We start from the raw sequence: 12,426 nt of genomic DNA on the forward strand, positions 1-12,426 counted from the left end.
AAAACCGATTGCAAAAAGCACACAAATCCCTCCACAAAAGCACATGCAGCAGGCCAAACACGGATGGAAATCAATATAAAACTACCCCCTGAGCATCAACCATCCCCTAGGGTTGCTTTTCAAGGGGTTTCCTTGCAGGATACTTCTAGATTACAGAAGAAAAAGGACCTAGGCTGATTAGCCATCGGTGCGGGCCGCACACCTGTAATTACCATGAATGGTTAAATGCTTTATATTATACTTTGTCAAAAAATATCTAATGAAGAGTCGAACACAGTTGAAAATGATTTTGAAATGATTCTCTTTAATCCACTGCTATGTGAATTAATAAAAGCTTGTCATTGGTTAAGAATCACCAATTTGTAATTTGCTGTTTTGTAGGCAAACGATAACCCTGTGGCTAATGCATTTCGGAAAACCTAGTTTCCTTCTTCAGAGCCGGGTAAATCTATTCAGGATTACTTACATTGTTCTACCATCATCAAAAGAATCAAAAATTACACATTCATATTTCAATAGACGTATTGCAAGAACCTTGAAAAATACAGGGTACCCACATAGGACAAAAACGATTGACAAATAACACGTAAAGAGAAAGAGAAAACAACATATGCCCCTGTTAGTGACTTGTGTAAAAATACCTATAAATTTATGCAAGATCCATATTTAACTTATTCCTTGCACACTCATAATGTAATAATGAAACTTGATAATGATGAAACTTGTTCCACATGTTATTACAGCATAGAGAACCATCTACCCAATCTTCTCCATAGTCTTAAGGATCATTATACATTTTGTCTAGTCAATCTGTATTTATTCACGCTGGTAGTTAAACTAAACATTGTCGGCTCTTACCAAATGTTATATATATATCTGTTCTTCCTTATGTCGTATGCGTGCACTAACCTGCCAGTGCTTCTGTATCCCAGGCGCGATTAGTGGCGCTGGTCAGCGTTGTCGGATGCGTTTGTGTAACGCTGAAAAAAGGTTAAATAGTTTGAATCGAACGCATGCTTTAACGTGTTCGTGCTGATAAGGAGCACTGCTGCTCTTGGTTCTTGTTATTTCATAGTGCTTACCTAAAGAGCTTTGTTATCGGTAAAGCGATCCTTTCGTGCCTTTCCTTCCGAGCTGCTACCAGTCCCGGGTGTCACAGAAAAGTAAAGCGTTGTCTAGGCAACGTGTATATCTAAAATGGCTGCTCGCAGACGAGCCCGACGGCCATATTGGTGTGGGCATCTCTCTGGTGCTTAATGCAAATTGCTGTGCTCTGTCTCTGTAATCTGTTAATCAACTAGATGGTGGGTGTCAGGTACCTAAAAACTAATTGCAGTTATAATTTGTATATGTGCAACATATGCTGCAATTACTATCAATAAATGAGTGACGAGGTACGTGTATGATGCGCGAATGCTACGGAGTGTGTAATGAAGTTATGGTGTTGCATGGTATGCTAGTCAGTACCTGTGTGAGTGAGTAATACTCGTAGGTGATGATCTGTTCAAAGACAGGAGATACTTGAAAACATTTTTTTTTATATATCTCAACCGTCCAATCTCTATCACTCCTGCAAAATGTAAGTGTGTGAAATATTAATTGTTGCTGAGGTGCGGAGCACCCTTCCGGTACGTGATTGACAAAAGATACCAGTCTAACTGTGTGGATACATGAAACATGGTACAGTACTTGTAAAAACAGGATTCATTGAGAGTAACAATACATGTTGCAGTTAAATGGTGCTAGGCAATATGCAAAGTCTTTAAAGAAAACAATTCAGATCGAATTCATCGTTCATTCCTCTTGGTGATGACGCTTCTAGTCCATCAATCCAGTATGCTTCTCTCTGTTGCCTCTTTTTTTTAATGTCTCTAGAGGTTTTGTCAATAAGTTCAAGTACCTGGAATCTGAGTTGTGAGATGTTATGCTTTTTATCATTGAAATGTTTTGCCACTGCTGAGTTGGTATTATTGTTGCGTATACATGATTTGTGTTCATTAATACGTATACGTAGTTTTCGTCCTGTTTCACCAACGTAATATATACCACAAGGGCAACGTATACAATATACGCAATTTTCTGTGTTGCAGGTTGCTTGGCATTTTAGTGTAATCTTTTCTCCTGTGTAGGGATGTACCACTGTACCTCCTTTTATTATGCTGTTACAATTCCCACAGTTTAAGCATGGGTAAATTCCAGTTCTTTTTGTTACTGTGCTTCTTCTGGGTGTGTCTTCTCGTGTGTTAACAAGTAGGTCTCTCAGGTTGTTTGATCTTTGGTACGCAAATATTGGTGGAGCAGAAAAAAGATCTTTGATTCTTTCATCTTTAGTCAGTATTTGCCAATGTTTATTTATGCTACTCTTAATTTGTGTACTCTGAGTAGAAAATCTTGATACGTATACCAATGATGGTGATGTTGGTTTGCTTTTTGGCATAAGGATGCTGGCTCTTGTTTTTGTCGCTTCCTTCTCTGTTGCTGTTAGTATATCCTCTTCGTGGTATCCCCGATCTTCAAGCTTCTTACTCAATCTAATTAACTCTTGTTCGAACTCACTTTGATCACTGATTATCCTTTTGAGACGCAACATCTGACCATAGGGCAAATTCCGTAGTGTGTTTTGTTGATGAAAGCTCATCCGATGTAGTAAATTGTTTCTATCTGTTGGTTTGGTGAATAATGATGTTTTAATCTGTTGATTATGTACATTGACTTGAATGTCCAGGTAATGAATTCCAGGATTCCCTATCTCGAAGGTGAATTGTATTCGATGGTCTATACTGTTGATGTACTGAAGAAACTCATCTAGCGACTCTCTCGTGTCTTGCCATATGCAGAAAATATCATCTATGTATCGTATCCACAATTTTATTTTGTCTTTCCACTCTGTTTTTTGTAGAATATGTGACATTTCAAATTGGTACATAAAGCTGTTTGCGTAAGACGGTGCCATAGTTGCACCCATGGCTGTGCCTGTTTGTATGTAGTACTCATTCTTGTATTTGAAATACGAGTTAGTTGAGATGAACATCAGCAAGGACATTATGAATTCTTTGACTGCTCCTATGTTGCCTTCTCGTAACAAGAGCCACTCTACCGCTTCTTGCCCCAAATCGTGAGGGATGCTGGTATAAAGACTTGTCACGTCTATTGTGAAAAGGATATCGTTCCCAGTTAATTGTATGTTCTCAAGTATGTTAAGGAAATGTGTACTGTCTTTCACATAAGTTTCTGTTTTCTGTATGATAGGGTTAAAAAATAATCAATGTAGGTTCTAAGTGGCTGTAGCATACCTCCTGTGGCAGCTACGATTGGTCTTCCCAGTGGATTTGTTAAACCTTTTATGTATTTTTGGTAGAAGATAAACATGTGGAGTAGTTGGTTTCTGTGTCAATAGGAATGCTTTGGTCTTTTTTGTGATCATACCTTCTTCTTCTGCTCTGGTTAAGAGAAGAATCTCCAAGTTTTCACAAATATCTTTGGTGGGATCTTGTCCCATCTTTGCGTAAACTGTGTGGTCATCCAATTGTCTCCTACATTCCTGTTCGTAATCATAAGTGTTTTGGATCACCAAATCGCCACCTTTGTCTGCTGGTCTTATGGTTATATTGTCGTCAGAGTAAAGATTGCGTATTATGGACATTTCCTTTCTGTTAAGGTTTTTGTTTTTAGGAGCTCCATATTTGATTTTCTTTAGATCGGAGATAACCATTCTTTCAAAGATGTCTATAGCTGGTACACTGATGGGTGGTGTAAAAGTACTCTTTGGTTTGAACTCAACTAGTTCTGTTGCCTCTTTATGCGGAGACTCATGTTCCATTTCAGCAAAAAAAACTTTTAATTTCAATTTTCTGGTTAATTTGTGAAGTTCGACCTTGGTACTGAATAGGTTAGTGCCAAACGTAGGTACAAATTTCAAACCCTTCTGTAGTAATCGTTCTTCTTACTCCTGGTCCTTTTCCTCTTCCCCCTCCTCGTTCGCTTGCGTTTGGGTGTCCGTCTAAAAAAGAAGCCGGATGCGGCACTCTACTGCTTGTGCTTGGTCGTTCGGTTCCACCTGCTGCACCCTTTGGTTCTGTTGCTGTTTGTGGTTGCTGGGCGTGATGTCCGTCTCTGCTAGAGACGGTGTCTGAACTACTATTATCTGAGTTAGGGTTGGGATTCCTTGATCGTTGTGGCTGATTTTGATATTTATCAGCCCACTAGTAAACTTCATCTCTTAAGTAGTCCAGTGTGTCTCGTCTGAACTTTCTTATTTTTCTTGCTTCAAGATCTGTTTTGTACCCCTCAAGCTTGTTGTTGATGTCCTCAGGTATATCCTTGAATGTTTCCTCACTCGTTAGTTCTGTTATCTCTGTGCTGAGATCTTTAATTTCTTGCTCTAGACTACAGTCAGGAAGGCAAGTGGAAGCAGCTAACAGGAACAGAGGCAGAGAGACACCTGACTGTTCCAGCCAATTGCAAGGGGGGAGCTGGGGACAGTAAGAAAGCCAGAAACAAACAAAGAACTACACTCCAGTCCAGAGACTGCACACTCTAGATGCAGGCCAGCTCAGAAAATGGGGTGGTAGTCCACAAAAACACAAGATAAACCCCAAAGTATACCACAATGTAGGCAAAAAACGATTGCAAAAAGCACACAAATACCTCGACAAAAGCACCTCACATAGGCCAAAAACGGATTGAAATCAATGCAAAACTACTCACTGAGCATCAACCAGCCCCTAAGACAAGTGGTTTCCTTGCAGGATGCTTCTAGGTTAGTCAGGAAGGCACATTGTATTTTGGGACATGTGTGAATGCAGTCGCTTTTAAGGACGCTGTTTGGATTAGATGTTTAAATGGCTCTGAGATGTCATTATGCCTAGCTCTTTTGGCCTTTTGGTCTGAAATTGCATATGAACTTTCTAATGTAATGTAGTGTTGAATGTATTAATTATTCTGATAAATTGTATCTATTGGACATGGGTATTTTATTATTGTATTTTGAATTAATTTTTTAACTTATTATTTGTATTCTCTGTGGAAGATTTGATAGAAAACACTGTCACACCAAACAATTGAAAAAAAATATGTGGCAACAGTACCTCTGTAGACTACTGCAAAAAGACTCTTTTAGGCTAAAGACTTTCCAAGTTTAGGCAATCTGCAATGAATGTGGCCCTGTTACTGATATCATTCAAACCCTTGTATCCCGTTATTCCAATCTCTGATTACTTGTACTATCATCTCTTTCAACTCTGATTTTGATATCAATATGTTCTTATATCCAGCGTTCAAACTATGATTAGTTTTAAAAAAGTACAATTATTCTCACTTCCAAGAATTAGAATAGCAATCTATATGTTTCTCCTGTGCGGCAGGGCTATTGAAGGCTCAAGGTTCTGTATTTGAGATAGCACGCGTTACTTCGATTTCATATGGCCACTTCAATCCAATATAGTTTTCTGTTCTGTAGGAGCGAAGCAAACCATCGAATCCCGCCCTTTGGTGGGTAGACGGCAGAGGAGGGGAGGTCCGGTGGAGTTTTGAAGAGCTGCAAGCTTTGTCAAAAAAGGTGGCGAATATGCTTTCTGACGCATGTGGTCTGAAAATGGGTGATCGAGTCATAGTGATTCTACCGCGCATCCCAGAATGGTGGTTGGTTAATGTGGCTTGTATACGAGCAGGTGAGTAAATGGTGCTGGCCAAATTGCCACCTGCACTGAAAGTGCTCAATCATATGCATTTTAAGAGAATGTCGGAACAACTCATAAGAAACAAGGTCATAATGAAGGTATATACTGGTGATTTATTTGATCACGATAATTGCTGTGGTTTTCTCGTCTTATCAAAGGAAAGTCACTATGCATGCTCTTAGCAGCATTACAGGCCCACTTCTGTGTAAAAGACCCAAGCCAAACGTGAGTGCCAATGACAAGGGACAGGGACTTTAATACTGCTTAGCCTACTCCTTTAGGCCACCAGAATAGTCTGCAAGCACAGAGCTGAATGTTCTAATTAGAAACACATATATAAATGTACTGGAGCCTCTGGTGATGTCAAGCATCCTCACAGCTCCCGCCGGCTTCACCCTCAGCCTCCTTCACCGGGAGCTGTGAAGAAGACCGTTTCTTCAGGACTGGTCTTGTCCACATGTGCGGCTCACTATTAACTGTCGTTCACTTACAGCATGGGGCAGTGGGTGAATGGAGGGGGAAGCCTTTCTCTTCGCATCACCCCAGACCAAGCCAGATTCAGAGGCAAGGATGGCAGGAGAGAGGGGATGTTTCCCCTCGTTTCACCCGTAGCTGCTGCTGTAACTGCCACTTTCTTAAAGCATCGGCTATGGGTGAAAGGATAGGGAAACTGACCCCTTCACCCACCCCATCCCTTTTCACTGAGATTAGGAGGTGCTGCGAAAGGGAGAGGAGGATCCACCCTCTTCCACCCGCTGCTCCTGCAGTTGCCAGTGGTGGGGAAAGGAGATTGGCATGTCCCGTGCCCAGGCGTCAACAATCCATTGCACACTCCGAATTAAAGATGCCTCTCTGTCTTCAAGAGAGGTAGAGGTAAAGGGGATGTGGCAGGTAAGGTAAGAGGATCAGACTATGACTGGGTGCATGGACATTTAGATCACCGGAATACTCATGCAGTAGACTAATAGCAGTGACTGTATCTAGCTGCCTGAGTTGTATATGGGGGCCCCTTTTTTGCAATGTGACATTTTTGACAGGTGGGAACAATCCCTGCTTCTGGCCTCAGTCCCGCCTTCTTTTTGATATGATTTTTGATATCCATTTGATATAAATTTAATATAAAGTTGATATCAAATATTATAGCTGTTTTATATCAAATGTATATTTCTTGATATAAAGTATATTTGTAGTTTGATATGAAAAATTATATAATGTATATCAGTTTGATATAAAGTGAATATAAAGTTTATAGAAAAATGTGTCTGGGAGCGCGCATGTTCGTTGCTGCCTGATGGAGGGCGAAGTGAGTTGTAAAGAGAGAGACTGCGAATGTTAGGGTTTTGTTGTGGTGAGGCCTTTAGGACGCAGGAGTGGGTTTGGTTTTTACATATAGAGCCGACCCCATGATTTTATAATACATTTTATATAGATTTAATATAATTCTAAGGGCAGTAGCTGATGTCATAACTTTATAACAGATTTTATATAAAGTTTGAGTACATTTGATAAGAACCTTAATCATTTTATATAAATGTTATATATGTTTCATATCATTTTTATATAGATTTGGCGTATATTTTATAAGAACTTTAATAATTTTATATAAACGTTATATATGTTTTATATTTTTATATAAGGTTGGCGGCCATTTCATAAGACTTTGAATAATGTTTATATAAACTTTATATTATTTATATATAAAGTGGGGGTGCATTTGATAAACCTTTAATAAATTTGATATGAAATGGATATAGTTTAAGAATTTCAATAATGTTGGATATCAATTTTGATTGAAAGGGCCGGCTTAAGGCTGTGATGATGTCAGGGGTGGGCTTTATAACCCGGATATGCAGCGTTTGCAGCGGGTTGGAAACACAGCGCTTTTTTAGCTTTATAGAGGCTATTCAGGAAACAGCTGTTATGAACAGGTACAGATATGGCAAGGGGAGAAAACCCCCAGGAGGCCCCATGGATTTTATGGTGTATGATGGGATGGAAGATGCTCAATGACGATGTGGTTGTGGAGCAGCGATTAGCGGCCGATGCGAGCTCTGAAGACGAGGACTGTGGAGCTATGGCTCTGCAGGTGGATGCAGCGATGATGCCAGAGACTGATTCCGCCCTCCCCCGAGCCTTGATGAAAAATAGGGTCATGTGTGCATGGGTGAGGAGAACCAGACTGCGTCGGAGACTATTCATATTTATTCTGCTTACTGTTCAAACCAACTTGAAAACCCTAGGTATTTTGAAAGTAGCCTGTGTAAGGCCTGTCTGATGGAGACTGTAGGGCTAAAGACAATGCTGTTATTCATTGTGCGTATTGTTCAAAATGAATTGAAAGCCCATGGGATAAAAGTCTGTGTAAGGAATGCATTATGCTAAAGGACAGCGATATGGACATGACTGCTTCTCTTCGCGCTGATATTCGTGCCATCCAGGGGATTAAGGCCAGATTGACTGGGGCGTGTTTAAAACAACACTTTTACAGATGGTGCTACAGACATAAAATTAATGATCCCCAGCAGCATGCTCACGAATGTTTGGAAATATCCTACGTGGATAATTCTCTAAGTAAAATATGTTTCGTGTTGATCCCTAAAAGTTTAATATATTTGTTGCGCTCGACGCAACCGCTGACATAGATCAGGATCGGTGCAGGAACTGAACGATGCGTATCTAAAACATTATGGGCTGTAGAATCGGCGAATAACCCTCTTTTCAAAAGGAAGCAGTTTAGACACATGTGTCCAATTGGTGTTAGAAACATCCTTGAAAAATGGTTCCAACTGGGCGGGGATGAAGTATATATAAATGAGTGCCTATTAGAGTATAACATGCTTGCTTAACGAAGAAGCAGCATGCAATGTGTTTGTGCAGTATTTGCATGTATTATGAAATCTATAACAGGGCCGATTGCTTTAGTGTTTTAATGTGACTATATTTTGAATAAAAATTGACCTTTTAAATGTGAATAAAAATCTGTTGTTTATAAAAACTGATTGTGTCCTTATGTTGAGCTGTTATGGGCAAACATGTCTGGCCTGAAGCTGTCGAAAATATGTTATGATGAAGGAGGTGTCGGTATTTATGGAGGGCTTGACAGCCTGTGCTGTAAACTGCAAATCGATGGTGAGAAGGTGTCACAGGGAGCCGTCAAGACATGGCTTGCAGGGGAGGAGGCTTATACGCTATACAAGCCAGCCTACAAACATTTTAAACAGTGAATGACCGTAGTATGTGACATCGATCAACAATGGCAGGCAGATATTATGGATTTGAGTCAGTTTCGTGAAGATAACAACAGTGTTTGCTATATTCTAGCCGTCATCGATGTTCTATCAAAATATGCCTATGCTGAGGCTTTAAAGAACAAGATTGGCCACAGTGTGGCGATGGCTTTGAGGCGCATATTTAACAACGGCAGAGTCCCTGCTAAACTACAGACGGACGCTGGTAAGGAGTGTTTAAATAAGCCACTGCAGAATCTTCTAAAACAACACGGGGTGCATCACTTTGTTACACACTCTGAAGTTAAAGCCTCTATTGTAGAACGTTTTATACACACCTTTAAAACACGGCTCTGGTGATTTTCTATGGCTATGGCATTTATAAATGTTTATAACACGCATAATAGATCTATTAAAACCATACAAGCTGGTGAAACTCCACTGAATTCTTTGGAGGTCTGGAAAAAAACTGTACGGCGAAAGACTTTTTAAAAAGACAACATTTACACCCCTTAAAAGGGGGATCATGTGCAGATCTCAAAACACAAGGCCGTCTTTACAAAGGGGTATGAGCAGAACTGCAGCAATTACATTTTTATTATAGATGGAGTGGCTCACCAGGATGGTCTTTACATATACAGATGAAATTATTATTATTTTTTTTTTTACTTGAATTTTAATTAAAAGAAAATTTTAATTTTTACAAGGGTTTTTTCCGAGCTTACGGATTCCCGAAGTGAGGGCATGTGCTTTTGAATCCAGGGTCTTTTCTTCCTGATCTGTTTTCCTTGTAAGGTTTAACATGCTACAGACGTCACCCTCTTCGGCAGTCGGGTTTCGGTCAAGTTGTTCTTGCTTGTATCAGTCGCCCGCACACTGGCGCTTTGCTGGTTTATCATTTGAAATGCCGCTTCTGTTAGCTTTACCATTGTCAAGGACCAGCGTGTTGTCTCTCCTGAGATTAACCTGTTCCATAAGCCGTCTTCGTCTTGCGTTGTTGCCCCTTGCAGACGAGGTTGAAGATATGTGACTCTGCTTTGTTCGGTTTTCGGGCACTGAAGCGTCAAGTGTTTCAAGGTTTATACTTGGTCACTTTTTTTACATAAGCGACAGCTGTTATCCGTTGCCGGATTGCGGATGGCTAAGATTTCATGTGTCCTCAATAGGTTGAGTCTCGCCTTCAAGATCGTACCTCGCATAACTTTGTTTGGAAATTTCAGGCAGTAATTTTGCGGTTTTTTCACTTTGTTAAAAGTTGGTGGAAGGTGGGCCAGCAGTTTGTTGGTGCTTGCTTTTTCAGTTGTTGTGATCCAATCCAACCATTCCATTTTCCCTTTTACCCGGTCTCGGTTAGATATCAGGTCTTCTTCCGTACAGACTATTTCGGTCAACATTAGTTGCAGACTTGCCGCCCAGTTCTTGAAAGCCTTGCATGAACCACTCTTAAGTTCGTCAGCGATGATGTTGTAGATGGGTAATGTGTCCGCCATCAGGATTTTTCTCCATAATCTCATTTTACTTTGATCCACTAGTGAGGCTAATGAAACGAGGTCTAGTTCTCGTCTTATCGCGGGCATAGAGGTTGACTTAGGTAAGCCCAGTACTGAGTTCCAGACGTGGCCTTCCAGCTTCTGCCACACAGTTCTGGGGATGTTTAATGAGGCTTCCATGCTGTAGATGATCACTGGTACCACCTTCCCTTTATAGAAGTTGATGGCCGGTAGCATGGAGAATTTACCAAATTTCCTATCCACTGCTCTCGTCTGTGCTGTTAGCGTTCTCACCTTGTTCCATAGGTGGTCTTGCATTGCTTTGTCTCTGGCCGATCCATCAATGATCACCCCCAGGTATTTAAACTCGTTCACCACCTCGATTTTTGTTTCGTTCAGGAAACATTTTGGGGTTCGCGCTGACTTCTTTGTTGTTTTTTCCAAAACTAGCATTTTTGTTTTTGCTATGTTAATTTCCAAATGATTCCTTTCCATATAATTCGCCAGATTTGTTAATTTGTGTTGGAGTCCGATTTGAGTTTGCAATAGTCGTGATATTTGTGCTTTTCCCATTTTGGGCGGAAAGGCTCTGATTTGTTCCTCATCTCTTTGGTAATCCCCTAGGAAAGCGATAAACAAGGCCGGGGCTAAGGGGCATCCTTGTTTGACTCCTCGCTTTACCGGGATCTCCGTTGACAGTGCTCCTTGTTTATTCAGTTTCACCCTGATTTTCGTGTCCGCGTGCAGAGCTTGGATCAGGTTCAAGATTGCCGATGGGCAATTCCAGGCTTTTAACTTAGCCCACAGTTTGGCCCGATCTATTTTGTCGAAGGCTTTCGATAGGTCAACAAAAGCAAGATACACTCTTGGAGCTCCTTCTCTCACTTTGGCCTTTAATATGTGGATCAGTAGGATGTTTATGGAAGTGCTCCCGTTTTTCTGAAAACCTGTTTGGAAGGTGTCCTTGCATCGAGCAGATTTGGCCCAAGTTCGAAGATGGTCTAGAAGCTGTGATGCGAATATCTTCCCCACGATGTCTAGCAAAGCTATTGGCCTGTAGCTTTCTGGGTCATTTCTCCCACCTTTCTTATAAATTGGGACGATTACCGCCTTCAGCCAAGTTTCGGTGATCTTCTTGGTGTTCTTGCAGTGGGAGAAAATTTTACTAATCACGCCCGCCCACGCTTTTGGTGCTTTTTTCAAGTCTGCGTTGGTCAATCCGTCCGGACCGGGCGCTCTTGAAGTTTTTAATTTAAGGATGGCGTTTTCAATTTCAGCTGCATTCGAAACATCTACCCATTCTGTCATGGTGTCTTCATAAACCTCTAGTTCTTGCTTTTGCGGAAGGTCGAATTGGGCCGTAAAATACGAGGCCCATTTTTCCACTGATACTGCGTTAACGATTTCTGTAGCTGTGTTCGAATGCGTTGTTTTGATTAATGAGCAGAAGTTGCTTGACTTTTTTGTGTCCAGGGCTCTCATCATTTGCTCAGCATCTTGCTGGTAAAATTGAAATTTATGATGTTTTAGCCAATGTTTGTAGCTTTTTGTTTCCCTTTGCCACTGCTCCCATGCTTCTTTGGTGTTTATTTTCTTTGCGGTTTTCTTCGCTTTCCGGACACTTTTCCTTTTTTCAACTACCTGTTTGTCATAGGTGTGCTTATAGGGAGTCACCTGTCTTTGTTTGCCAACGACTGGTCTTCTGAATGGAAGCAACATCGGGAGATAATTTGGACGTTCGACACCACCCTCTAGGGGGACTGCTTCAGTGGTCTTTCCGTAGTTCCTAGTTATCTTTGCGATGTCTGCTTCCGTCAGGCGTATTCAAATTTGCTGGATGTTCACCTCCACTTGAAACTTTAATGTTGGGTTTACTGACTGCTTTCTTTTCCATGCGCACATCAAGAGATTGTGGTCACTGTGCGTGGTTCTTTGAACTTTAAATTCCAGGATACCGGTCAGCAGGCCCTGTGAAGCGTAGATGTAATCCAAGGTGGCTTTGGAGTTTTGGTTTTCCCAGGTTGGAATATT

The 12,426-nt window shown here is 40.9% G+C and overlaps 1 protein-coding gene across 5 annotated transcripts in view; it reads left to right on the top strand.

Moving 5' to 3' along the window:
* The window catches only part of LOC138569309 (acyl-coenzyme A synthetase ACSM3, mitochondrial-like), a 770,966-nt gene that overhangs the window by 155,782 nt on the left and 602,758 nt on the right, over positions 1-12,426 (top strand). For all 5 annotated transcript variants that reach the window (XM_069647172.1, XM_069647174.1, XM_069647173.1 and 2 more), the window contains one exon: positions 5,459-5,669. In XM_069647172.1, coding sequence (XP_069503273.1) covers positions 5,459-5,669 — 211 coding nt within the window. The remainder of the gene's footprint in view (positions 1-5,458; positions 5,670-12,426) is intronic.

This window comes from Ambystoma mexicanum, chromosome 2q, assembly GCF_040938575.1.
Source record: "Ambystoma mexicanum isolate Mex_15411 chromosome 2q, UKY_AmexF1_1, whole genome shotgun sequence".
Taxonomy (NCBI): domain Eukaryota; kingdom Metazoa; phylum Chordata; class Amphibia; order Caudata; family Ambystomatidae; genus Ambystoma; species Ambystoma mexicanum.